Source organism: Chlorocebus sabaeus, chromosome 9, assembly GCF_047675955.1.
Source record: "Chlorocebus sabaeus isolate Y175 chromosome 9, mChlSab1.0.hap1, whole genome shotgun sequence".
Classification (NCBI taxonomy): domain Eukaryota; kingdom Metazoa; phylum Chordata; class Mammalia; order Primates; family Cercopithecidae; genus Chlorocebus; species Chlorocebus sabaeus.
The window spans coordinates 86,443,238-86,470,386 of NC_132912.1; the positions used below are offsets into that span (position 1 = coordinate 86,443,238).

A 27,149-nucleotide genomic window follows, 5' to 3' on the forward strand; every position below is an offset into this window, starting at 1 on the left:
TATCTGAATTTTTTTCATATGGATTATATTCCCCATCTAAGAAACTAGCAAGACCTCAGGAGGCTGAAGCGGGAGAATCTCTTGAACCCGGGAGGTGGAGGTTGCAGTGAGCCGAGGTTGGGCCATTGCAATCCCAGCTCGGTGACAGAATGAGACTCTGTCTCGAAAAAAAAAAAAAAAAAAAAAAAAAAGGAAAAGAAAATAGCAACACCTTCCATTTGGTTGGAAAAAGTTATTCTTGACACATTCTCATTTACTCCCATCTCCAATCTATTATCAACTCCTATCAATTTTTCCTCATATACTTATTTACTACATCTACCTGTATTTCTTTCACAGCCACCATCAACTTTCACCTAAACCCATGAAATGTCCTTCTTGGAGTATTATTTATGTCTCCTCTCTCCCTCTTTTTCATGCATTAGCCAGGGGACTATATTAAATTTGAAGTCACATCAAATAATTAGCATGCTTGACCCTTTCAATGGTTTTCTACTTCTATAAAAATAAAGTTCATAATCTGTATCCTGGATTACTGGATTAGTGTTCAATTTCTTCACTTAGCATTTTACCCCTCTCTTATCTGTTATGATGCACCCACTGTGAGGGGATAACTTTTATTCATATGCTTTCCATCTTTTAGGTCTTAATTTGAATGCCACTTCCTCAAAGAAGCCTTCTATGATTTCCTCTTCTCAATGTTACCCCTTTATTATCTTGGAGCATCCTGATTTCTTCTTCACAGCACATTTCAAAATTTATAATTATATGGTTAAACTATCTGTTTCCATCACTTAATTATAGGCTCTAATAGAGTAAAATTATTGTCAATTTTTTTTGCGTACTTTTCTTCTTTTTCCATCACTACTGTATGCCTAACATCTTACCCAGTCCCAGCACATTGACCTTTAATAAATATTTGTTAAATGAATAAATAGATAAAAATAACTAATAGATGTAGGAAAAATATGTATTAGGAATTTATGTATGAATCATGAAGAATTACTTATATTTCAGGTTAATTCATTTTTAAAATTTTTACAAAGTAAAATATTTTAAACTACAGTTATATTAGTATCCCTAGAACATAGTACTTCCAAACTGGATTATTCAGAAGAATCATTTCAAAAAGGCCCTTGAGATGCTAAACTGACTGAAAACATAGGTCAATTATATATGATTTTAAAGAGGCAAAGTTGATTAACACATTCATTTGAAAATTATTTATTGTGTAGAGCATTTGAAGTATTGGGCACGATGCCAAATCATAAGAAATAAAGAAACTATCAACATATAGTTTATGACCTTAAGTAATCACTAGACTACTAATGAAGAAAGGCAAACTATATTTTGGTTTTATAATACATGACAAATATGACATATCATCAAATTCAACATTATTTAGTGTTTAGCACATATTTCAGTATATCTTAAAACGGTAGGGGCTATGTAGTCTAGAGTAAGCTTTTCCATTTTATAAATTTGGAGAAAATGCTAATGCTAGCATTATAGTAATCACAATTCCCTGCATTTTGAATTTGTATAACTGAAAAAACATATTTACGTTTTATATTATTTTTCAGACATTATCCCCTTTCCTTGATATATTTAACAGTACAGCTTTTTGAAGAAAACTTATTTGTAAACACGATTATTTACTTTAATATTTATCTATCATTTTTTTGTCAAGTGAAAGTTGTCCAATTTCATGGTCCAATTTCAATAATTAAGGCTTAGGTGCTTGCATTTTTATTTTATTTTATTTTATTTTATTTTATTTTTTTTTTGAGACGGAGTCTTGCTCTGTCGCCCAGGCCGGAGTGCAGTGGCGCGATCTCCACTCACTGCAAGCTCCGCCTCCCGGGTTCACGCCATTCTCCTGCCTCAGCCTCCCGTGTAGCTGGGACTACAGGCGCCTGCTACCACGCCCGGCTAATTTTTTGTATTTTCAGTAGAGACGGGGTTTCACCATCACTGTGTTAGGCAGGATGGTCTTGATCTCCTAACCTCGTGATCCACCTGTCTCAGCCTCTCAAAGTGCTGGGATTACAGGCATGAGCCACCGCGCCCGGCCTGGTGCTTGCATTTTTTATCAAGCTTTTGCTTATTTATATGTGATTGTTTTTACAATCATGTAAATTGTGTATTTTTAATTTTTACAATATTTACGCTCATACTTATGGTTCTATATATTGCTGGTTTACTAGATATTTGACTTGAAATTTGATATTGCTCTAGAAGAAACAAAATGAAAAATATATTTTATACTATTTTCTTTATTATGTGTCCTATCCTAAGATAAATAAAACATTTCCTTGATCAGTTTTAGCTTTTATTCACCTGTTGTTCTGCAAAAGAGCTCACTTTCTTTTCAGCTTTCTCTGGTAGTAAATTTTGTTATAATGTCCAAGCATAGTCGTCTGAGTAAAATAAAAATAGTTGGATATTGAGATATTTCAAATACAGGGGATCTTAGGGGAGAAAAAGAACATTTAAATAGAGCAGTAGGGATTTCTGAAAACCCTAGTACACTTGCTCATCCAGTTTGGCAAAGGAAACAAACAAACAAAAACACTATTGTGCAATTCCTAATATATGTATGTTGCATGTTGTATTACTTTCTTGGCTAGATTATAATTTAATCTACACAGATTTTTAGGTGATTCGTACTAAACTAAGTGCTCTGAAAAATACATAGAATGAATAAGGCACAGTCCTAATCCTCAAGAAGTTGACCATATTTGGCAAGAAATAATCCTTCTTCACAGTGAAATAATCAGAAAATGTCGCAATTATTGAACTGTTAAATTTGATGAGCAGGACTAAGAGCACTAATGAGAATTCATCAAAAGTGAGTGGGGATGATGATCTGTTAGAGCTTCATGAATCTCTCAAGATGTTTAGTACTTAGATAGGCAGGTGAAGATATGATGTTGAAGATGAAATGATATGGCCAAAGGCATGAGGCCTTAAAGATACAAGTTTGACTGCCATTGGAGAGAAGAGGAACTGAATGCTAAAAGATTTGCTTTTCTTTTACTAAGCCAAATATATGTTGGTTTATTCTCTCAGCCCCTTGGTCATGACAGGCTTTTCTGTACCTTTGTAATGTATTTTTATGTTTCTATGACAGCATTTCAATTAAAGGTAAGTTTCTCTCTCATCTCCTTTCCTAGAGCACCTGCTGCTTGACAGAAGTTATTCTTTCTGTTTCTTTTCCACTCTTCATTTTTCAGAGTCAGACATTTGGTACAAATTAAGGTCTGAATAAACGGATGCAATTATTTATAAATTAATTTAAGATGGCTACCTTGCATAGTAGAGTAGTTTAGATTTGGCATTGCATACAATATGAGATTTCTTGAAGAAGTATGAAAGACTGGGTCCTTAAATAAATGAATTAAAGCTAATGAGATGGAAATTGATGAAAGTCAACTTTGAGGAAATCCTTTTTTGAGAGTATAAGTTGAGCATGAGAGAATTTGATAGCATTAGAGCACTTAAGGTTCCAGTTTCCAGTCTCAGAGTTTGAGTATTTAGAACAAATGAACCTTTACAAAAGGATCACAAAGTTGCTGCAGAAAAGAAACAAGCCCTTTAAATAATCAGGCAGTGAAAAGAAACGCTTTAAAGTCATCTTCTTTTTGTTTTATTTCTTGGCTTTTTATTGGGAAAAAAAATGCATAAATGGAAGACTCATCTTCAGTGACAATTATTCATTCATATAAATATTTAATGATCATGTTATTATTAATGTTGTCAATATCTTTTTCCAAATTATACACCCAAAGTGATAAATTTACCAACCACCTACTCTACTGAGGTGCCCATTATCTTGGATTATTCTAGGATGTGCTTAAGAGAGGGGGGAGAACTGGGAGCCTGTTATGCTTTTTAGCTTTAAAACATCACTCGTTCACATTAAGGCCAGAGATAATAAATCTGAAAATAAATACTTTTGCAATGCCCAATTTGCTGGACTGGCAGGAGTTATTGAAGAACTTCCTGAATTTTATTGACACATGAAGAAATCAACAAACATAAAAGCAAACCCATTATATCATTTTCCCATCAGAAATCACACTGAATAGTGAATTTCCAGTGATATTTTAATGAGCAGCAACCTTAAGTTCAGACTGAATGCCAACCTAGAGAGACTCAGTGGACCTCACACAGCTCTAAGTTGATTTAGCTTTAAGTAAGGATAATAGACAGGCAACAATATAGCTTTTATGGCAATAGCATAGTAGAAGTCTTATAACCTTTAGATATAATATCTTATGTCTTCTAAGTCATCTGCACTCAGTATGTGTTACCCACTTGCTACACATTTCTGAGGAATCTTCTTAAAATTTTTGTTGCACTAACTTCTATAATATCTAGTGCATTAAAAATAGACGTTAAAACACTATCACCAGAGCATATTTCATACAGTAAGAAGTTGAAATTCCCTCTACAAAGCAAATTAACAACCATAGATAGATTCACCTAAATGTTCTGACATTTCTTTAACATTTGAAAGACTGGTTTTTTCCACTTATCATCTATTACTTCTGCCTTTTTATAAGTGTTGATAGAGACATTGAACTGGGTATATTAGTTTACAGATGTAAATTCAATTCTTTCTCTGGCAAATCTTTCTACATAAGGATTACCTAGCTTGTAAGTTTTATGTTGCCTGTCCAAATAATCTTTCTGTCCTAGAGATCAATATGCACTCAAATTTCATTTTTATCTAACTACATAAATGAATTTAAATATCCCTTATTACATGATAGAGCTGAGGCAGAGAGATGAAATATTTAACACAGCACACTTTAATATCACCATATTGTTTTCTCAACTTTCCTAGCAAAAAATAGACTTTTCCTACATATCATGCATTTTACATTATCAGAGTAGTCATTAGATACTCTTTCTCAGACAATTCTGCATCTGGTCTGATAGCATAACCATAAACCATCCCTTAGGAATAAACTTTCACTTGCAAAAGCTTCTGCATATGAATGCAGCACACCAGTCACTTTTTTATAAAGCAATGCATTATTGATTCTTAGGCTGCCCAAACCTCACCAAAGGTACCATGAAGAAGATAAGTTTGTTTCCTAGTTCATAGAAATATGACTGTGATGGAAGATTGATAATGCCTATACTTATAAATGACATCTTGGTATAGTTTAGATTGTCTGTAGTTCCCAGAGATATGTCCCTCCTGACTTGATCTTCTAGTATAGCCAACTAGAACCATTTAAATACATCAGAATTTATTATAATAATTGTTTCAGTAATCATTGATTACTCAGTAATCATTCCTGAGTAATGCCAAGTTACTGAAAAAGAATGCTCCCTACGTTGCTTATTTGGGTTAATATGTTTGCCTAAAAGCCATCTCTGCTTGATTCAATAAACTAATTTATTGAACTTAAAATCCCTCTTAGTACTTTCTGTCCAGTGTTGATTAAGGTGACTCAAGGTTTGTTCTGGTTTTGGTTTGGCTCTGTGTCCCCACACAAATCTCACCTTGAGTCATGAACCTTAGTATTGCAGGAGGGGCCTATTTGGAGGTAATTGGATCATGGAGGCAAATTTCTCCCATGCTGTTCTCATGATAGTGAGTGACTTCTCATGAGTTCTGATGGTTTAAAAGTGTATGGCACTTCTCCTCTCGCTCTCTCTCTCTCTCCTGCTGCCATGGGAAAAAGGTGCTTCCTTATCCTTTGCCTTCTGTGATAATTGTAAGTTTCCTGAGATCTCCCAGTCATGCTTCCTGTTAAGCCTCTGGAAATGTGAGTCAATTATACCTCTTTTCTTCATAAATTACTCAGTCTGAGGTAGTTCTTTATAGCAGTGTGAAAATAGACTAATACATTTCATCTAAGTTTATATGGTACGGATACTATTAAATTATATTGTGTGCATACAGAAGTATTGTTTCGCCCAGAAGCTTGTAGATTAGGCATATTCTACTTCTAGGTGAAGTTCAACCTGAGTGTGCGAAAGGATCCCTATAATTGCCCTTGAGAATTTCTAGGAACAAATCATCAGTGATATGGGATCACCATGTAACCTTACTATTCACCTTCTTGTTTACAATTCTGATTCCATAAACATTTGTTTATATTTCATCCAACTCTTTACCACATCTGGTGAGGCATAAAAGAAAAATAGACTCTGGCATACTAGAAAACCACCAAAGAATGTCTTAGGTGATGTCATTTTTACGCATAGCTATACATGCTTAAGCTATGGCTGCTGCCAGCCACTGCATATCAGATAAGGTCAAAGTTAGAATTTAACTCAAGGCTTCAAATGTAAAATTAGGATAAGTATAACCAACAATAAAAGGCCCAAGTGATACAATCCTATCTCATATTCTGGCATGTCATAAGGAGACATTAACCCAAAATGATTCTAGCAGAGTTCTCAAGTATATCTTGTACCTTGATTTGTGCCACATCCGTGCAATTCTCCAGCATTGGCTATTAATCACTACCACATCTGAAAGGAGCTGCTGAGAAGATTATACTGTTGCTATGAAATGTTCTCTCAGAGGAAAATATGAAGGTATCTTATCTTGAAATCTTTGTTTGCATGCTATCCATTCTATATTCCACAATTTCAACTTCTCTTCTATTTATTACTTTTCTTAGATAGCCTTTCATAGTTGGATTTGCTCATTAAATTCTGCTTTTCATCCATGGGTCTGGCTTTTGTTTGCTTGCAAGAGCTTTCACACCTGTCCATTCATAGGAGGAAGAAGTAGGTTTACAAAGGTAGCATGGAGTTCATGGAGCTGATAGTTAAGTCTCTGAAAGCAGAGGAATATACAATGGTTTAAAAGAGAAAGAAATAAACAAATAATCAAGACCTAAACTTTGTAAAGTGCATAAAAAGGCAGGAAGAAGGAAGAAAGCTAGTCAAATGATGAAACAATACATGAACAAGTAGCCTGAATAGCATTCTATAATGTAGCAGAAAAAAAATGGATAAAGATCATTCAAAAGATCAGATGTGTGGGTAGAATTTTATTTGTTATTTTCAATAACTTTATTAAGGTATAATTGACATGTCCTCATATATGTATGTTACCAAAACGTCAAGGGTTTTGTCTAGGTCCTGCTGCTTGCTTCACAAAATGCCAATTGCTGAGACAACAAATATTGCCAGAGAAGAAAGCTTTAATCAGCTGCTGCAGCTGAGGAGAACAGGAGATAAAGTATCAAATCCATCTCCCCAAATGATTAAAATTAGAGGTTTATATAACAGGGAAAAATACATGTGAAAAGCAAATATTAGGGAAAGGTAAGGAAGAGGAATTGGTAAACTGGCATCATGATCCGTGAATGAAAGGTCTGGCATCTCATTTTCTGGATACAGTTATCTGGTGAGTTTCAGTTCCTTGATTTCTAGGAGAGTTGAGGGTTAGTTTCCCGAGGAAGAAACTCAGATGAGACAAATGAAAGTTTCAAGCTTCAAGACGGGGTGTGGTTGGGGGGTGGGGTGTCAATTTCTGTGTTTATCCAAAAAACAGTAAACATCATTTCCATGAAAGAGTTGGGCTGGTTTTAGTAAATTTAGATGGTAGTGCAACAATGACCACAATCTAGTACTATATATTTCTTTCTCTTCCAAAATTTCCGTCACCCCAAAACTTTACTCATAACTGCTTGTAGTCAATACTCACTCCCATTTCCAGTTCTAGACACCCCCTGTTTTGGTTTCTGCCTCTAAAAATTTTCCTTGTCTAGGAATTAAAAAAATATGGAGTCCCATAGTTTGTATATTTTACTTTTATTTTGCCTGGCTTTTTAAATAGCATAATGTTTATGTAGTTCATCTATGCTGTGGCATGAATCCATCATGTGAAAACACATTCTGCTTATCTGTTCACCAGTTGATGGGACTTTCAGTTGTTTCCAGTTTAATACAACTGTGAATATTCTATACAAGTCTCTTTTTGGAAATACACACACACACACACATATATATATATATATTTATTTTTCTGTTTGTTATATATAGACACCTAGTACAAAAAGTGCTAGATTACATGGTAAATATACACTTTTTAAATAAACTGTCAAACTGCTTTTTAATAACAGTGGCCTGTACCAGTTTATCACCCACTACATCCTCTCTAATAGTAGTCAGTTCATTTGTTAATGCCATTATACAGATGCATATTAGCATCTCATTGTGATTTTAATTCATGTTTCTTTAATGACAAATTAATTTGAGATACTCTCATGTGCTTATTAGCCATTTGTTGATCTTCTTTGGTGAAATATCGATTCAAATCTTTCACTCATTTACAAAATTTGTGTTGTTTTCTTGGTACCGATTGGTAAGTATTCTCTATAAATCATAAATACAAGTCCTTTGTCAGATATATGATCTGCAAATATTTTGCAAATACATAATCTGTATTTTATGTATCATGTTCTTATGTTTTTGGTAGAGAAAAGGCTTTTAATTTTGAGGAAGTTTAATTTTTTTTTATTGTATCATACTTTTACTGTTATATTTAAGAAACCTTTGCCAACCAAATTCACAACGATTTTCTCCTATATTCTATGAATATTCATAGTGTAGCTTTCACCTTTAGGTCTGTAATGCATTTTGAGTTAATTTTACATATGCTGTGAGGTAAATATCTTCGTTTTTATTTTTACAGTATTTTCCCCTTGTCCTCAGTTTTGCTTTCCATGGTTTCTGTTACTTTTGGTCAACTATACTCTGAGAACATTAAATGGAAAATTCTATAAATCAACAATTCCAAAGTTTTAAATAGTGTTCCATTTTCAGTAGTGTGATGAAATCTTGAGGTGTACTACTCTGTCCCCAGCTGGGGGGGCGTGAATCATCCTTTTTTCCAGCATCTCCATGACATCTATACTCCCTGCCTATGAGTCACTTAGAAACTATCTCTGTTAGATTACCTTTGGTGGTACCCTTATTTTACATAACAATGGTCCCAAAGCACAGGAGTAGTGATTCTGGCAATTCATATATATCAAAGAGAAGTTATGAAAATACTTCCTTTAAGTGAAAAGGTGAAAGTTATCATCTTAATAAAGAAAAAATATTATATGCTGAGGTTGCTAATATCTATGTAAGAATAAATCCTCTATCCATGAAATTATGAAGAAGAAAAAACAAAGTAATGCTCATTTAAATATTTCCCTCAAATCGAGTCTGTCCTCTCTTGATGGAAATATTTACTAGTTAATTTATCTGTATTTTTATTACTTACTGAGTAATTCAATATTATTTCTATACAGGGGCAACTCTACCACTTTCAAGCAATATCTTTGCCTATCATAATGAATACTTATATATTACATTATTGTATTAATGATTACATGATATCTCATACCAAGATCTCAAAGCACAATAATCCTAGGAAAATAATCAAAAAGCAAACCAAGAAGAGTAGTTAACAATAAAACTATTTTATATAATAGTTACAGTTCTTATGGTTGAAAGACATAATTTCAAAATAAATTAGCACTTAAAAATAGGTTATTTTTTTTATCTATCCGAAAGTGGTGAATTTGGCTTCAGGCATAAACAGAAACCATGTCATGAGTGATGTGTTCTGCTTATTTCTTGACATGTCTTCTTCTGTGTGGGTCTCAGTCTTAGGTGCATCCAATGAAGACCAGAAAACCAGCAGAAACACCAGATATTAATTTAAGAGTTTAGTCTTAGAAGAAGAAAAAAAACACTCTTTTCCAGTAGTTCTAGGAGTCACCTTGACTATACCAATTTGAATAACTTTTTTTTTTTTTTTTTTTTTTTTTTTTGCCAAACAATTTCCAGGCATGAGATGCCTATCACTGGAGCTAAGTGTCAGCTCCATCCAAACATGGACTGTGAAAAGAATTAATTGCTCCCCAAAGGAAAATAAAGGACTTTTACTGGAAGCAAGAGCCAAGGATGCCCAAGAGGCAAAAACATCAAATGATCAACACATTCATGCATTATCAATTAAGCCATAATTCGCTTTTTTTTTTTTTTTTTTTTTTTGAAACGGAGTCTCTCTCTGTCACCCAGCCTGGAGTGCAGTAGCACAATCTCTGCTCACTGCAAACTCTGCCTCCCAGGTTCACGCCATTCTTCTGCCTCAGTCTGCCGAATAGCTGGGTCTACAGGTGCCCACCACCACACCCGGCTAATTTTTTTGTATTTTTAGTAGAGATGGGGTTTCACCGTGTTAGCCAGGATGATTTCAAACTCCTGACCTCGTGATTTGCCCGCCTCGGCCTCCTAAAGTGTTGAGATTACAGGCGTGAGCCACTGCTCTGGGCCCATAATTCACTTCTAATAAAAAATATATTTATTCATATAAAATACCATATTTACACTCTTGCATTACAATTTATATTCTTGTATACGGTTTATATCACCTGTGGCTTTAATTCTGTGTGTCATTTTTGAGACTCCAATTTGAATGTTTTTGTTCAGCTTATGTACAATTCAATCTTCTTTATATTTGTCCTTTTATATCAAGCTGTATTTTTTTTCTCAGAACCAGGAAAGAGCAATTGAAGAGAGTAGTAAACTGCAGCCAAAATTTAAAAGGAAACATTAGGAGAAACTTAGATTATTTTGTGGCAGCATGGGTGATTGATGGTGATATGGTTTGCCTGTGTCCCCACCCAAATCTCATCTTGAATTCCCACATGTTGTGGGAGGGACCATGTGGGAAGTAATTGAATCATGGGGGCAAGATTTTCCCTTGCTGTTCTCATGATAGTGAATAAGTCTCCCATGATCTGATAGTTTTAAAAGTGGAAGTTTCCCTGCACAAGATCTCCTGTCTTATCCACTACCACCTTCTGCAATCATTGTGAGACCTCCCTGCCATATAGAACTGTAATTCCAATACCTGTTTCTTTTGTAAATTGCCCAGTCTCAGGTATGTCTATATCAGCAATGTGAAAATTAACTAATACAGTAGAGTGGGGCGATGCTGAAAACATACCTGAAAATGTGGAAGCAATTTTAGAACTGGGTAACAGGCAGAGGTTGGAACAATTTGGAGTGTCAGAAAAGGCAAGAAGATGTGGGAAAATTTGGAACTTCCTAGAGACTTGTCAAATGGCTTTGTCCAAAATACTGATAGCAGTATGGACAATAAAGTCCAGTCTGAGGTGGTCTCAGAGGGAGATGAGGAACTTCTTGGGAACTGGAGAAAAGGAGAATCTTATTATGTTTTAGCAAAGACATTGGTGGCATTTTGCCCCTGCCCTAGAGATTTGTGGAAATTTGAACTTGAGAGAGATGATTTAGGGTATCTGGCAAAATAAATTTCTTAGCAGCAAAACATTCAGGAGGTGTCTTGGGTGCTGTTAAGTGCATTCAGTTTTATAATGGAAATAGAAAATAAAAGTTTGGAAAATTTACAGCCTGACAACACAATATAAAATAAAATCCCATTTTCTAAGGAGAAATTAAAGCCAACTACAAAAATTTGCATAAGTAACAAGAAGCCGAATGTTAATCCCCAAGACAATGGAGAAAAATATCTCCAGGGCATGTCAGAGGTCTTCACAGCAGCTTCTCCCATCACAGGCCCAGAAACCTATGAGGAAAAGATGGTTTCATGGGCAGGCCCGGGGTCCCTGTTCTTTGTGTAGCCTAGGGACTTGGTGCCCTGTGTCCCAGACACTCCAGCCGTGGCTGAAAGGGTCCAACATAGAGCTCTGGCTGTGGCTTCAGAGGTTGCTAGCTCCAAGTCTCAGCAGCTTCCACATGGTATTGAGCCTGCAGGTGCACAGAAGTCAAGAATTGAGGTTTGGAAACCTCTGCCTAGATTTAAAAGGATGTATGGAAACACCTGGTTGCCCAGGCAAAAGTCTGCTGAGGGGTAAGGCCCTCCTGGAGAACCTCTGCTAGGGCAGTGCAGAAGGGAAAAGCGGGGTCGGAGCCCTCACACAGAGTCCCTACTGGGGCACTGACCAATGGAGCTGTGAGAGAACTGCCACTGTTCTCCAGAGCCCAGAATGCTAGATCCACCTACAGCTTGTACTGTGCATCTGCAAACGCTGCAGACACTCAATGCCAGCCCGTAAACACAGTTGGGAGGGAGGCTGTCCACTGCAAAGCCAAAGGGACAGAGCTGCCCATGACAATGGAAACCCACCTCTTCCATCGGCATGATCTGGATGTGAGACATGAAGTCAAAGGAGATCATTTTGGAGCTTTAAGATTTGACTGCCTCACTGGATTTCGGACTTGCTTGGGGCCTGTAGTCCCTTTGTTTTGGCCAATTCCTCCCATTTGGAAAGGCTGTATTTACCCAATGCCTGTATCCCCATTGTATGTAGGAAGTAACTAACTTGCTTTTGATTTGATAGGCTCTTAGGTGGAAGGGACTTTTTACTGTGGACTTTTGAGTTAATGCTGAAATGAGTTAAGGCTTTGGAGGACTGTTGAGAAAGCATGATTGGTTTTGAAATGTGAGGACATTAGATTTGGGAGGGGCCAGGGTTGGAATGATATGGTTTGAATGTATTCCCACTCAAATCTCATCTTGAATTCCCACGTATTGTGGGAGGGACCCAGTGGGAGGTAATTGAACCATTGGGGCAAGTCTTTCCTGTGCTGTTCTTGTGATAGTGAATAAGTCTCACGAGATCTGATGGTTTTAAAAGGGGGAGCTTCCCTGCACAAGCTCTCTTCTCTTGTCTGCCGCCACGTAAGATGCACCTTTCACTTTCTGCCATGATTGTGAGGCTTCCTCACCCACGTGGAATTCCAATAAACCTTCCCTTTGTAAATTGCCCTGTCTCAGGTATATCTTTAGTAGCAGCATGAAAACAGACTGATACATATGAGGACATTTGGAATATGCACATGTTGAAACACTGAGAGGAAGAAATTATGAAAGGGTAGGGCTAAAGTTCCTGAAAAGAACTATAAAACATCATGGAAAAGAAATAAAAAAATAGCACACAATTTCTTACCATTTAGATATCACAATATTTCAATAAACACTTTAAAGTCATAGAATCGTTTTTACTTTCATCTGAAACTTGTAAGCAAAATGTTGGCTTCCCCATGTAAATAAATGCCCTTTTCATTTAGGAAGCAGATTTCCCCACTAAATTAGAAATGAGCTTCATTTATTTCCATCTCATAGACACTATCTACTGGTCACAGAGTCATTGAACTATAATTCAATTAAATTCCTGCCATAGCTTAACTCCAAAATTAGTATCGACAGCTCCATTCAACATCGTCTAATAGACTTCAGAAGGGGACATCTACTGTGTAATATCGTTGAGGTTTTGGATTTTTTTTTTTAAGAGTCTCACTCTGTCGCCAGGCTGGAGTGCAGTGGCACGATCTCAGCTCACTGCAACCTCCACCTCTCAAGTTCAAGCGATTCTCCTGCCAATGTTGAGGTTTCAACATTTTGTATGATATACTCCATTTTGTATGATAAATACAGAAAATACTGTTGATGTATGTAAAATGCTTCAAAAGGTCTTGAGTTTTCAGGATCTTACAAAGAAGACACTATTATGATTTGGGTACTCAGCTCATTTTTTCTGATGGTGGACTACCATTAATTTCCTTAAAATATCTTTGTTAGCATACGTGCAAATTACGTTGACTCATAACCCATTATTTTATTTAGTACTAAAATACTGAAAAATAGTGATATTTAGGTAACTTAAACATAGAATCCTTGTTTTGTCTACTTGTTAAACTTTCTACCTCCTAATAATTTCTGCAGAGCTAACTGTGTTCCTTGAACACCTTAGCTCAACTGTGGTTGACTAGCTCTGCAACATAGGAGCTGTTTCTGTCTCCTGTATTTTGTAGTACTACTTGGTATTTCTAGCATCTCCCAGGTGGGTACCTTCCTCAGTGTAATTATCATCCAGCTTATCCTCCCTTCCAATATCATTTATGAAAATGTTAAATAAGTCCAGCTATAATGATGACATCCCTGAAGCACACTCCTTAACACCTTTTCTTAACTTGATGCATTGCCATTTATCATTACATTCCTTTAGCCAATTTAAGTCCCAGGAAGAATGTTAATATTGAATCCAATTTGAGCTAAATTTTAATTAAGATTTCCTGAGACATTTTAAGTGATTTAAGTATAATCAAAATTGATATCTCCTCTGTTATCCCCATCCTCTAATTTTCTAATTTTATCCATACACAGAAGAGAATTAGTTTGTCTGACTTGAATAGCTCTCTATAAATATATGCCATTCATTTTGACTGTTTCTGCAAATGTTTCTCCTTTGCCTTTAGGAGTATGTCTGTCAGGCTTATACAAGTCCCAGAATCATGTCATAAAATGCCTTTCCTTCTGGCAACCACATCTGTACACCCCCAAATGCCCAGCCTCAGGACTTAGTTACATTAATGCCATTTCCTTTTTCATTCTCAATTATGTTTTGCTGCTATTTATGTGGACATTATCACTCTAAGCGTGACACATAATAAAAAATAGAATATGCATAATATAACCCCTTCAGCATAGTGCAGTGTATAAAGTACTTTGTTTACATTTATTGAGGATATTAAACATGAACTTTTGAATGGGAAATTAATTAACATGGTGTTCCTGAAATTGAATTCCAGTTTCAAGGTAAATGTGCATGTTTACATTTGATCAAGGAAGGTATGTCAGCATCTTCACCGTATTTTCAAAGGAGTCTGCAAACTATAAAAACTACTACTTTTAGAAGTAATGTACTGAAAATATAAATATAAATAAATAAAACATTTCTACATGTTAATTTACTACAATTACGTGTGTTTTCTTTATTCCACAGAAAACTTTTAATTATATTCACTCGTGTAAATTGAGACCACCTTTCTTTCATTCTTCACGTTTTCTATGATGAATACAGAAAATACTGTTGATGTATGTAAAATACTTACTATAAGATTTCCCGCTATAATCCCTTTATATCCTTTTTCTCTTTTAATTTATATTTACCAGCAAGTCAAGGAGCCACCTTTAATATAATAAATCACCGTTGCTTTAATGTTACTTGATGAAGTTAATCATTGTTATCTTTTCATATATAATAACCCAAATAAAGTCTTTTAGATACTAGTTGCTTCAAAATGATTATAGATACATGTAAATTAGTTATACAGATGTCTACATGCTTAATTTTAAGGGCTCCGAATAGACTTCCTTTCCTCAAAGAAACATTCCTTGGGCTATGTTACCCTTGATATTCTTATAATGGGAGATGCATTTGTTTGATTGTTGACACGTTAATACTCTATGACTTATCAGTCCTTTATAAATCAGGGGGTACAAGTTAAGAATCTTTCCTAGAGCAATTGCAAACAAAAAGGACACAAAGACGAGAGTCTCTGGGAGGAGACTTTATGAGGAGAACACTATGGAAGGAAAAATGAGAGTAAAAGGAAGGTTGGGAGAAAGAAAAGCAGACTATACCTATTTCATTTTTTCCAGGTTCAGTCTGTTTTAATATGAGTTTATGTGTCAAGAATGCAAGGTAAGATGGAAAAAAAATAAATTTCCCATAGGGATATTAGATTTTCTGTTAGGGCTTTCCTCTTTTTCCCTTTGTTAAATTAAAATAAAGATAAGCCTTCAAGATCCAAAGTTTATTTCTTATCACTCTAACAGATAAAAAAAAAAAATCACTCTTATTCTTGTGATTGCTTCAGCATTCTCTTATTCTTGTGATTGCTTCAGTATTGTAACAGGACACAGTAGCCTCAGTTTAAAACAAAACAAAACAAAACAAAACAAAACAAAACAAAACACAAACACACAAGAGTATATATATCAAGCAAAGTTCCCTCTGTTTTTTTCTTTGAAAGCCAGCTCCTTTTGTTGGGGGAATAAATGACATGGTGGTGAAAAGTTGCGTCCTAAGTGGATTTATGTTGTGATTTTCAATTCCAGCTCACTGCAGTCGACGCAGACGAAGGGTCAAATGGAGAGATCACATATGAAATCCTTGTTGGGGCTCAGGGAGACTTCATCATCAATAAAACAACAGGGCTTATCACCATCGCTCCGGGGGTGGAAATGATAGTTGGGCGGACGTACACACTCACCGTCCAAGCAGCGGATAATGCTCCTCCTGCAGAGAGAAGGTAATTTACATTAGAACCAACGCAGTCTTTTCATCGGGCCCATTTAACCCTGTAATTAAATTTAAGAGCCGCGGCAAGCGTTCTTTTATCCTATAAACATCTAAATTAGATCCGAAAAGCAGAGAGATCAGAGTCTCAGGAACAGCATGCACAGACTGATTTGGTTAAATTGTGGGAAAAGGACAGTATCAGAGGCATATTTCAAATTTATTATGGAAAAGTAAGGCTGCAGACAGAGAAAGGCTCTTGTCTTCAAAGAAATTAACATATGTGTCAGTGGCATGTAATGTGTCAGGGTTTCAAAGTAACTTCTGAGTGTATGGGTAATTATTAGTTATGTAATATAATATATATATTTAAATATGTATATACACACAAAGACACGCACACAGACACGCGCACACACACACACACACGCACAGAGTGAGCTAAAAGATTTCCTGCTATTACAATTGCATCTGTCTAGTCTCCCACCTGAGAAACCCCTTTTGTTAATTTATTATTTCCAGATTTTCAGTATCATTCCAAGAAAATATGAATAAATATTAACATACTCCTTCATTTTGCTGGGTTTTTTTTTTTTTCCATTCACAATGAATGTATCCTGGGATCCTCTCCATGTAAATACTAGATAAATCCTTCAAATTATTTTTTTTCACAGTTATGTACTATTCCTTAATAAGTATAAAACTATGGAAGAAGTCTATTATTGATAAACTTGTATTCCTTAATAAATATAAAACTGTGGAGGAAATCTATTATTGATAAATTTTTCAATTTATCCTATTTTACTGACAATGGAGAAATATTTAACACTCAACATGTATCAGTTTGAATGTGTGCAAGTGTATCAGTTTTTTATATTGGTATATTAAGCCCAGATTGCAATTATTCTGCATTTTCTACTAGTGTTTATGTGAATTCATATTGTATATTTAAATCCTTATTGTATTTGGGGTATATCCTAGTACACAGTAGGAGGTATTAATGCAGTCATAGTTTTTTTTCCAGTCAAATACTCTGTGGTCCCCGCAAAATACATTGTGATATTCATCCAAAGATGAACAACATTGGATAGTTCATCTTTTCCTCACAAATTTGAGATGTTGCATTTATTATATCGTATATTTTCTGATGTATTTTGATTTTGATCTAAATGTTCTATTCAATTCTATTATTTATATTTTATGAGCTATTACCACACAATTTTAATGATTAAGGTTACATAGTATGCTCTATCCTCTGGTGCTACTAACTTACCTCAATGCTGTTTTCCCTCCAAAATATTCCTTCTCCTTCTGTTAAGTTTTCTCTTTGACTTTAAATAAGCTAGTTCCGTGTTTTTGTTGTTTTTGTTAACTGTGTTTTTATTAGGAACACAGGAGATTTTTAAATTACTTAGGGATATATTATATGTGTTTGATGTTGAATCTTTCTATCCAAGAACATTTTGCATTTGCATTTTTGCATTTGTCCACGCATTTTTTGTGTTTTTAGCAGGCTTTTTCTCTTTTTATGTAAGTTCTGTACATTTCTTGCTTGATCTGTTTCTACATCTTTTGTTTTAATTGCAAATAGGCTTTTCTCCCCCCTAGCCAAGGTCTAACTCTATCTCTCAGGCTAGAGTATAGTGGCATAATCCCAGCTAACTGAAGCCTCAAACTCTGGGCTCATGCAATCTGCCCACCTCAGCCTTCCTAGTAGTGGGGACTACAGGTTCAGGCCACCAGTCCTAGCTAATTAAAAACAAATTTGTAGAATCAGAATTTTGCTATGTTGCCCAGGCTTGTCTCAAACTCTTGGCCTCTACTGATCCTCCCACTTCGGCCTCCCAAAGTGCTGCGATTACTGGCATCAGTCACAATGCCTGGCCTCCATTTTCTTTCTTTACTTTCATTTCCTAGTATACTTTCAATAAAAATGCTTATCTCATTTGTGACTTGTATGAGACTGCCTCAGTGTTACCCCATTAGTTTGGTCTACGGTTTTAAAAACTATTAATAATACATTAAGAAAATACTCATCTATTTCTATTTTATTGATTTTTTAAAAATAGTAATGGTGCTTTTCTCAGATAAAATAAATAGCTATCATATATGAGGACAGTAATGACTTTTCTTCTTGAGTTGATGATATAGTGACTGATCTTACCATAGCTCCTGTTTTGCATCCATGGTTTAGATGGATCTATTTTGTATCCATGGTATAGATTATATTAGGACATAATGTTTTTTTCTCTTAAAATAAGCTGATATTATATGCTTGTTGATATTTTATTTAATAAAATTAGTCTGTACTTTTCTTTTTGAGAAATCCTATCAAGATTAGGTATAGTTGTCATAATACTTCATAAAAGAAACAAATAAAAACACAAGAAATCCCCAAAATAATTAATAAGTATAATATCAGACATGAATGTATTATAAACATGTATAAAACAAATAAGTGGGTCTGAATTTGGTTCTCTGGAAAGACACAACAAAAATAAAGATGTAATTAATTGGATAAAATACTATCTAACCTAATCAAGAAAAAAAGAACCAGTAAAACTACACAATAAAATCTAATGAGGAAACTACATAGAAATAGAAAAAAGTAAGATTCATAGGAGACAACTTTGCTTACAGGTATGCAAAATTTGAAAACAGAAATGGATGATTCTTTTAAAAGATACAATTTACCAACATTAGTTCAAAAAACAATAACAACAAAAAAGGAAATCTCAAGAATCAGATAACTCAATATTACACCAGGTCCAGCAAGCTTGACAGAAAGACTGTAACTAAACTTTGCAGGGTGTATGATTATCATTAATCACAGAGATAAGGTTGGTGGAGTATTAGATTCTCATTTATATTTTTAAACTAGATTTCCTCCTCCTTAATAGTTTGTTTTCCTTTTAATCTTATGTCAAAAAATAATTATAATGCCCATCACCCCTCCTTGCTGTCATCAACAGATGATAGGTCTCTTCCCAATAACTTTTCTTCTTTCTAACCTCATATCCTATTGCCATCTACATAGTGAAAAGTCACACTTGGAAGAGTTTATTTCCTACCTGCCTGACATTCACTTCAACAGTACTCCTGTCAAACTTCACATTGACTTTATATCCAATAAGAGGTTTAAGGCATCTCCCATCTTGCAGTCACTCTGACCAAACTTAAACTTAAACTCTACCAACTGAGCCTCATTGTCAAGATGAAATTTCTATCAACAGGTATAGCCCATGAATCCCACCTCTGTAGCCTTAACTCCTACTACTGCTTCGTTTATACCCTTCTCTTTAGTTCCACAAAACATACATTTCTTTTCTTCAATGCTCTGTAAATTGATATGTGAGTTTTCCTCTGTCTGTTAATGTTCTTTGGTATTTATATGTAAATACATCTTGGATCTGAAATCTCTGTCCCTGTAACTTCTTCTGAAAAGTTTTTCCTTCCTCCTATGTTGGTTTTCAGTCTGAAGTTTTTGTTCCTGTAGATTTCTATATGTACTTCCAAAATAAGAGAATAGAATCTATGAACATTGAACTGTAAATATAGATTTTCTAGCACAATATTGGTGGAAGACAAAGGAAAACAAAAGCAGTAATTTATCTGTCTGATATCTACCAAAAAAAGCAATATAAATATCTGTAACCTTCATCTTAGAAACAAGCTAGAAATGCAGAATTACAAATAGACTTCTTGTAGCACATATTGACGTATTTAATAGAAAATAATAAGATAATACCATCATCTATAAGCCAGGAACATTATCTCATTACTATTAATTACTATTGTCATATCAAAAAGTTGTCTTTTTTATTTTTTTAATTATACCATTTCCAAACTTAAAGTATCTTAAGTCTATTTTTCCAAAGCTCTTCTTTATTCATATTTTGTGTTATTCTTACAACAAATGTTATAGATGAAGTTTTATTCATGGTATTAATAATTCAAAATTGTGATTCATAGTCTGAACCTCAGACTTGAAATTATTTATGACTTCCTGTAAGGTAACACCCTTTATTACAAAAAAAAAGTGTTTTATATTCACACATAGATAAGTAAAAATTCTCCAATTTATTTTACACATTTGTTGTTCTAGGATGTAGGGAGAAATGGAAAGCAGATTTTGAATTCAGAAGCCTTGTATTTATCTGCCATCATTAATTAATTTTATAATCTTGATTCAGTGAGCTAAATTTTTCCATTTTAAAATTCTCTTTTGTAAAATAAGAATCAAATTAGATTGTTTTGAGGATCTTTTTCAATTATAAGAGTGTTACCAAAACACCAAGTTTTCAGTCTAGGTCCTGCTGCTCACCACACAGAGAGCCAATCACTGACAGATCAATTATTGCCAAGGAAGAAGGCTTTAATTGGGTGCTGCAGCTGAGGTGATGGGAGATCAGTCTGAAATCCATTTTACCGACCAACTAAAATTATGGACATATATAGCAGGGAAAAAATGTAACAATGTCTAAAAAATTAGGAACTAGGAACTAGGGAGGGGCAAGAAAGCAATCACGATGAATGAGGGGTCTAGCATCTCATTGTCTGGATATGGTGATCTGGTGTGTTTCATTTCTTTAATACTTTTTTGAGAGGCTGCAAGTGGTTTCCTGAGGAAGGAACTCACATAAAACATGTAAGTTTCAAGCTTTAAGACCAGAAGGATAAATTTCTATGTTTATCAAAAAAAGTGATCTATGAGACTATTTGTTTGGTTTCAGTCCCCCCTTTCTAATTATCAATTCCTCAATCATGGGGAATTTGGTTGTCAATCTTTCTGGCTGCTTAATGCTGAGGAGGGGCATCATGGGCAGCGTTATACTATAGGTGATTTCATGGTCACCCAGAAATCAAAGGCTAATCTAATAGTGTCATTTTCTTCTGAAACACAGTATTTCTCTCCTCAGCCCCCAACTTCTAACAAAGGCAAGTCATAGCAGGACAAATCTACTTTCAAAATAAGCTTCAGGCCCATGTGCTTAGCCTGACTAACCACCCAAAGTGCAACAAGAATCATTTTTTATATAGGTCCTACATTGGCTTGCCTGGAACCTTTCACAAGGCCATTTCAGTCAAAGCCCTGAGAAAATAACCACTTCCTCCAATTGTGTCCCCATTGTACAAGAAAACATGTTGTTATTAAATGTATGCAAACAAACACATCACCATCAATTAAGAATATTGTTCTGGAGAAATTAGGCAAGGAAAAAATATGCCTCAAATTCTGTTTACAAAAGTATTATCTACTTAATAAACTCAAAGCATAACTTTATAGGTTATAAATAGCTCTAAAAAGTTATCCAGACTCTGAAGAACAAAACAAAAAAATCAGCAATATTTCAAAGATAAAAGCCACAAAAATTATTTCAGTCCTTCATTAGTTTAGTCCATGCAATCAGTTCTTGCCCTGCTTCATATTGGGTTAACAATCTCTATGAACATATCAGCCTTTAAATTAGTACCCTGGAATTTTCCTCTCTAACCCAATGGCACAATCTCCAAAGTTATCAGTAACCTGCCTTCAAAAGTTCTTTTCACAAACTCCACCAAAGAAGCAAGCCCTGGACTGTAGCTGATTATAAGTCACTTTTTGAGAAGGATCAAAGCAAAATAATAATTGTAGATGACACAAGCCTTAAGACAGCCATAAAGACACAGTAGATAAAGAAATTTGGTTATTTCTGTGGCATACAACAATTTAATAATCATAATTATTACTGACATAATAATCATAATTATTACTGACAACACATATTGACATATCAGAATTTTAGGAATCTCATAAAATTCTCAATTAATAACCCATCCCTGTAAATATTAAACAAAGGAAGCTTAACATCACCTCAGATTTGACAATGTCTCCTTCATAATTCTAACATAACAACTAAGCCTAATAAGCCTTATATGTTTCTCTTGAACTTCGGGGAAACTAATACCCAAAAAGGTTAGTATGAGGTCAAAAAGACTGAATTTAGAACTTGAAATTTTGCTATTGGAAATTCTGTCAAATATGAAAGGTTTAAGACACTTGATAACAAAAAATATGATCACAGGTCACTATAAAATATTTGTTTATTTAGCCAAAATAATAAAACAAAAACATTTAACTTTTGATAGAGAGGTGACTGTTTCTTAAGCAATAAGACCTAAAACTTAAGACAGCATGAGGCCAACTAATTCTGTCTCTCACCTCTCCATTTTTTCCCTGCAGTTTCCTCAAGAAGTGAACAAAAATATCTTACATGAAATTTTTATTCAAATGAGAAAACCAAATTTTATCTTTGTATGGTATATTATTAATGTTAAATCTAATTTTAATAAAATCTTATATACAAATCTATCTAATTTTAATCAGTTTGACTATAAGATTTTCACAAACTTCTTATAGCCTTTTATGATTATTCATTAAAGAGCAGATCAATGCTCCAAGAAAACCCTGTTATTCTGACACATAGGCCCAGACACTGGCCTTGCATGATTGTGCTTTTGATATTAATGTTTAATTTACAGAAACTCTGAACTAAGTTTATCCCTCAAAATTGCCCCTTACCATCTCACACACCCACAGCTTCCACAATAGTTCCTGGGTCTACAGGGATTGAACAGTTTTAATTTCTGGCCCTGTGTCTCGTGAAAGCAGTTCATTTTGATTGTCACCTTCTCCTGTGTCTGAAGATGAGACTTTGACTAGTATCAGTGCTCAAAATTTAACAGAAGTCAGTGCTTTCTTCAGACCCAGGATTCAAAGACCTGTAAGTTAACAGCACAAGGATTAGTTAATAGGATATTTATACTACAGAAAGTCTATTATTCTAATATGTCACAAATTAAAACACAGTGGTTTGGAGTTTAACAGATACTACTTACAGCACTTCTAACCACTGTGTTAAAGTAGTTAGGTTACTCATTCCATATTTCTAATTGTTAGCATTTCAGGGACAGAACTGTGACCAAAAGCATCAAAGTTTTGATATGTCCTTTGCCAAACTTTTCAAAGTAAGGCAACTAATGTCGTTGGTTTTTCTCCATTATTGAAAAATGGCAAATGCAAATATCAGTTTTGGAAATTCAGAATAAAGATAAGAAATGTCATTTCACTTAAATACTACACAACAAAGCAAGGACAAAGTGAAAACCACACAATAATTTCTCTTTAGCTATTTAAAAGACCATCATTACACATTTCTAAGATTCACTTCTGGATACAGTACTTACAACTAATTAAGTAACTTTCACCACTGAAGTCTTCAAATCAGTGCAACACTAGTACATACTTTGTTTTCAAGTACCATATAAATGCCCATCAGAGATAAATGGATTTGGATCAAAAATTACAACAAAGTATCACACTTTTAAAGTAATTACTGCTTAATTCAGTTGAGTGTCACTTAATGTTAATAATGATAAACAAAACTAGTAGTTTGAGAGAAATTCCAATCAATTAAAAATTTCCTTAAAGAAAAGCCTAGTCTTTCCTGAACATTAAAACTTTGAACCCATATCACAGTTTTTCTTCATTAAAGGAAAGGATCTGAACTAACTCAAATTATTGATTGAATTGAATTACCTTGGAAATAAACATCATTTAAACACTTCTATTCTCATCTACTTTTCCAAATGAGAAAATATGTAATGTACTATTTTTGTTTAGAACTTATAAAAATAAGTCTTTTATGTGATTTTTGCCAGGAACCTTAAAGTTATCATAGCTAGCAATATAATCAGAGGTAAGAAAAACAGTCAGATTTAAATGGCTGCTGTCCTTCATCAATGTTTTGAAGCTTGACAAAGGTAGTTTAGGAACTTTCAATAAATAGAGCAAATGATAAATTGCTGGGGATACATAGAAAACAAAATGACCATTCATAGAACCAAATAAAAGCTTTCCATTAGAAACTAAAAACCATCAATAGTTTTATATATATGTATATGTATACAAATATATATATGTGTATGTATACATATGTGTATATGTATAAATATAAATATGTGTATATGTGTATATATGTGTATATGTGTATATATTTGTATGTATAAGTAGAACAAACAGCAAGTAAATGAAAATTAGAAGCAAAAATAGGCCGGGCGCAGTGGCTCACTCCTCTAATCCCAACACCTGGGGAGGCGGAGAAGAGGGGATCACGAGATCAGGAGATTGAGACCATCATGGCCAACACAGTGAAACCCCATCTCTACTAAAATACAAAAAATTAGCCAGGTGTGGTGGCAGCACCTGTAGTCCCAGCTGAGGACTGAGGCTGGGGCAGGGGAATCACTTGAACCCAGGAGGCAGCGTTTGCAGTTAGCCGAGATCTTGCCACTGCACTTCAGCCTGGCAACAGAGCAAGATTCTGTCTCATGAAAAAAGAAAAGAAGTAAAAATAAACAGTATTCCAACCCTCAATTTTTCTTCTACTTAATTTACCTCGGGTTACAGTGTTACCCAGAGCCAAAAAAAAATTCACCTGATGAATATTTTATTCCTGATTCAGTTTTCTGACATTTACTGGCTTTAAGTCCAGCAGTACCATTATATATTTTCTGTAATTAAGAAATTCACTTCAGGAACGTGATGCAGAATAGCAAATATACTATGAAATTTGGCTCCATGTTACATTCAGCTTTGGACTTAACTATATTTTAAAAATTGCCAAACTGCTAATGTATTTCTTTACAATAATTTATATTTTACTTTCATTAAGATACAAGCTTTAACTATGAACAATGTTAATTAGCCAAAGTATTCCAATTTTTATCAAGTTTCAAAGGATATTTTATTATCTAAGCTTTTACAACTTTGTATTTTCTTTGCATAGGCATGAAGGTAGACACACAGAGAAACAAGAAAAGTGGCATGTGACTTACACAGACCATCCATCATATGCCTGGACTTTCTGTTTTGTCCTAGATTTACTTTCTTTTCTATTTTCAATAACCAGTTATTTTAATTTAGGACAAACATTCATCAGACAAAAGCTTTTGTTATGAAACTTTTTTTTTCATTATCAACTTCCTTACCAAAAATGTATTTTCATATCTGTAACTTTTTTCACATCTCTTTTTCTTCTACTTACTGGTTTTCTTCTACCTTGTTTCATAAGTAACCATTTCAAGCCCATAATTTGAATTAACATTTAGATAACTTCTGAATTAGACAAAATGATTTGTTCTCAATAAAAACACATCTTCTTTAGAATTCTTATCCTTAGTAGCCTTAAATTTTAGAGAACAAAGTTTTAGTGAACACCTGAGAAGCAAGAATTTCTGGTCTATCAGATATTAGCATTTTACAGATGAGATCCATTCCACAGTTTTTAGAAATATGTTTCCCCATAACTTTTTCTTAATTGGAAATGACCCAGACACCCAATGAGCATCAAAAACAATTTAAAATTTTTGAATTACACAAAAAGTTTACCTACAACATTTATTCAATTTACAAGTACTTGATTCTTTCATTTTAATAGTTTATCTAGATTACTCTGAAAACTGAAATATTTAGACACCATCATTTAAAGTTAGCTGTTTCCTTGTTCACTATGCTTTTTTTTTTTTTTTTTTTTTAATAGCTGGTGAATGTCAAGTCCTCAACTAAATCTTAAAATTAAATATATAGGTATTTTTGCCAGTAACTCACAAGAATCAGCTAAGAACATGCAATTAGTCTCATTTGTCAAAGAAGGTACACAAACCAAGATCATTTTATTTTATCTGGGTTTATAGTTTTATAACCTTCTATGCCAAACCATGACACCTCAATTATATATAGCAGAGTCATATATAAAACCCAGGCAAAAATGTATGCTGACAATTCTAAAGACATTTCTTTTTTTATTTTATCAAAAATTTTAAAGTCAGCTTGTTTATTGTGGTTTACTTAAGTCATTTGAACTTGAAAAATACTTTGGGCTTACTTATTTTATGTGTACTCTTTTATTTATAAACCAAATTCGTAGACAAAAAAGAAAAAAAAAGACCCATAATATATGAACATAAACACATTAAGGCACATATAAACACACATAAAAATCCAATCCATTTTACCTCAGAACTCTAGCCGTGATATAACAATACAAAGTCACTGGTTTACATAGCCACACTTTCTTTACCCCAATAGGTAATCCAGTGAAGGCTGTGAATCAAAATTTTGGGTAGAACAGTTTTCATGGCAGTTTGATTTTTAAAGGCTAAACCTCCCCAGACTCCAAAGAACACTGGGAGCAATCAGCACCACAAGAGACACAAGAGAACATCACATACTGACCAGGCCCAACTGTGGTTAGAGCAATAGTGCAAAAGCCTGGATACATGGAACTCTGTCACTCTTTCCCATTCAATAACAAACTCCAGATTCCAAAGAATACTGGAGTCAAACCGTGTTTAAAGAAAGTTAGTTTACTGAATTCTAGTTTCCTCTGACTATATCAAACACGCGCAATCACCAACACAATCCAACAGCTGAAACAACAAACGAGCCCTAAGAGTGTCCAAACTGAAACAGTTGGGGTGCTTCTTCTTTCTATTGGTTGAGCTTGATCAACCCACAAACGAACATTTCTTAGGAATTTCTCAAATTGAGAGGAGCCAATCCCACTGTCTGGTACCCACAAAAGATACACACTTGCTTACACATACACACACACCACAATTACAAACAAACTCCCAAGAGCGTTCATACTGAAATCCCCAAAAAGTGTCCATACGAACACAGGGTGCTTCCCACTCTCAGTCATTTGGGCTTGTTCAACCTACAAATAAAAATTTCTTTAAAAAATTCTCAAACTGAGAGGAGGGGATCCTGCTGTCCAGGACCACAAAGGAACTGACACTCATCTATCTGGATGCAGATGTCAAATTTCAAATGCTGTTCTGACTAGACAATCAGGAATGTAGTTGGGGGTAGCTGCTGTTAGGCCAGAAAGAAACGGAAACACCTCCAGTGAAAATCAGGTGGGCAACTGCTTAGGAGGCCAACTCAGCTCAAGGCTGCCAAGACACAAGCAATGTGTTCCTGTCAGGTAACCAAAATCT

General features: G+C 34.5%; 1 protein-coding gene across 6 annotated transcripts in view; it reads left to right on the forward strand.

Moving 5' to 3' along the window:
• The window catches only part of PCDH15 (protocadherin related 15), a 1,804,329-nt gene that overhangs the window by 1,443,640 nt on the left and 333,540 nt on the right, over positions 1-27,149 (forward strand). For all 6 annotated transcript variants that reach the window (XM_073019143.1, XM_038008761.2, XM_073019145.1 and 3 more), the window contains one exon: positions 15,926-16,119. In XM_073019143.1, the coding sequence (XP_072875244.1) occupies positions 15,926-16,119 (194 nt within the window). The remainder of the gene's footprint in view (positions 1-15,925; positions 16,120-27,149) is intronic.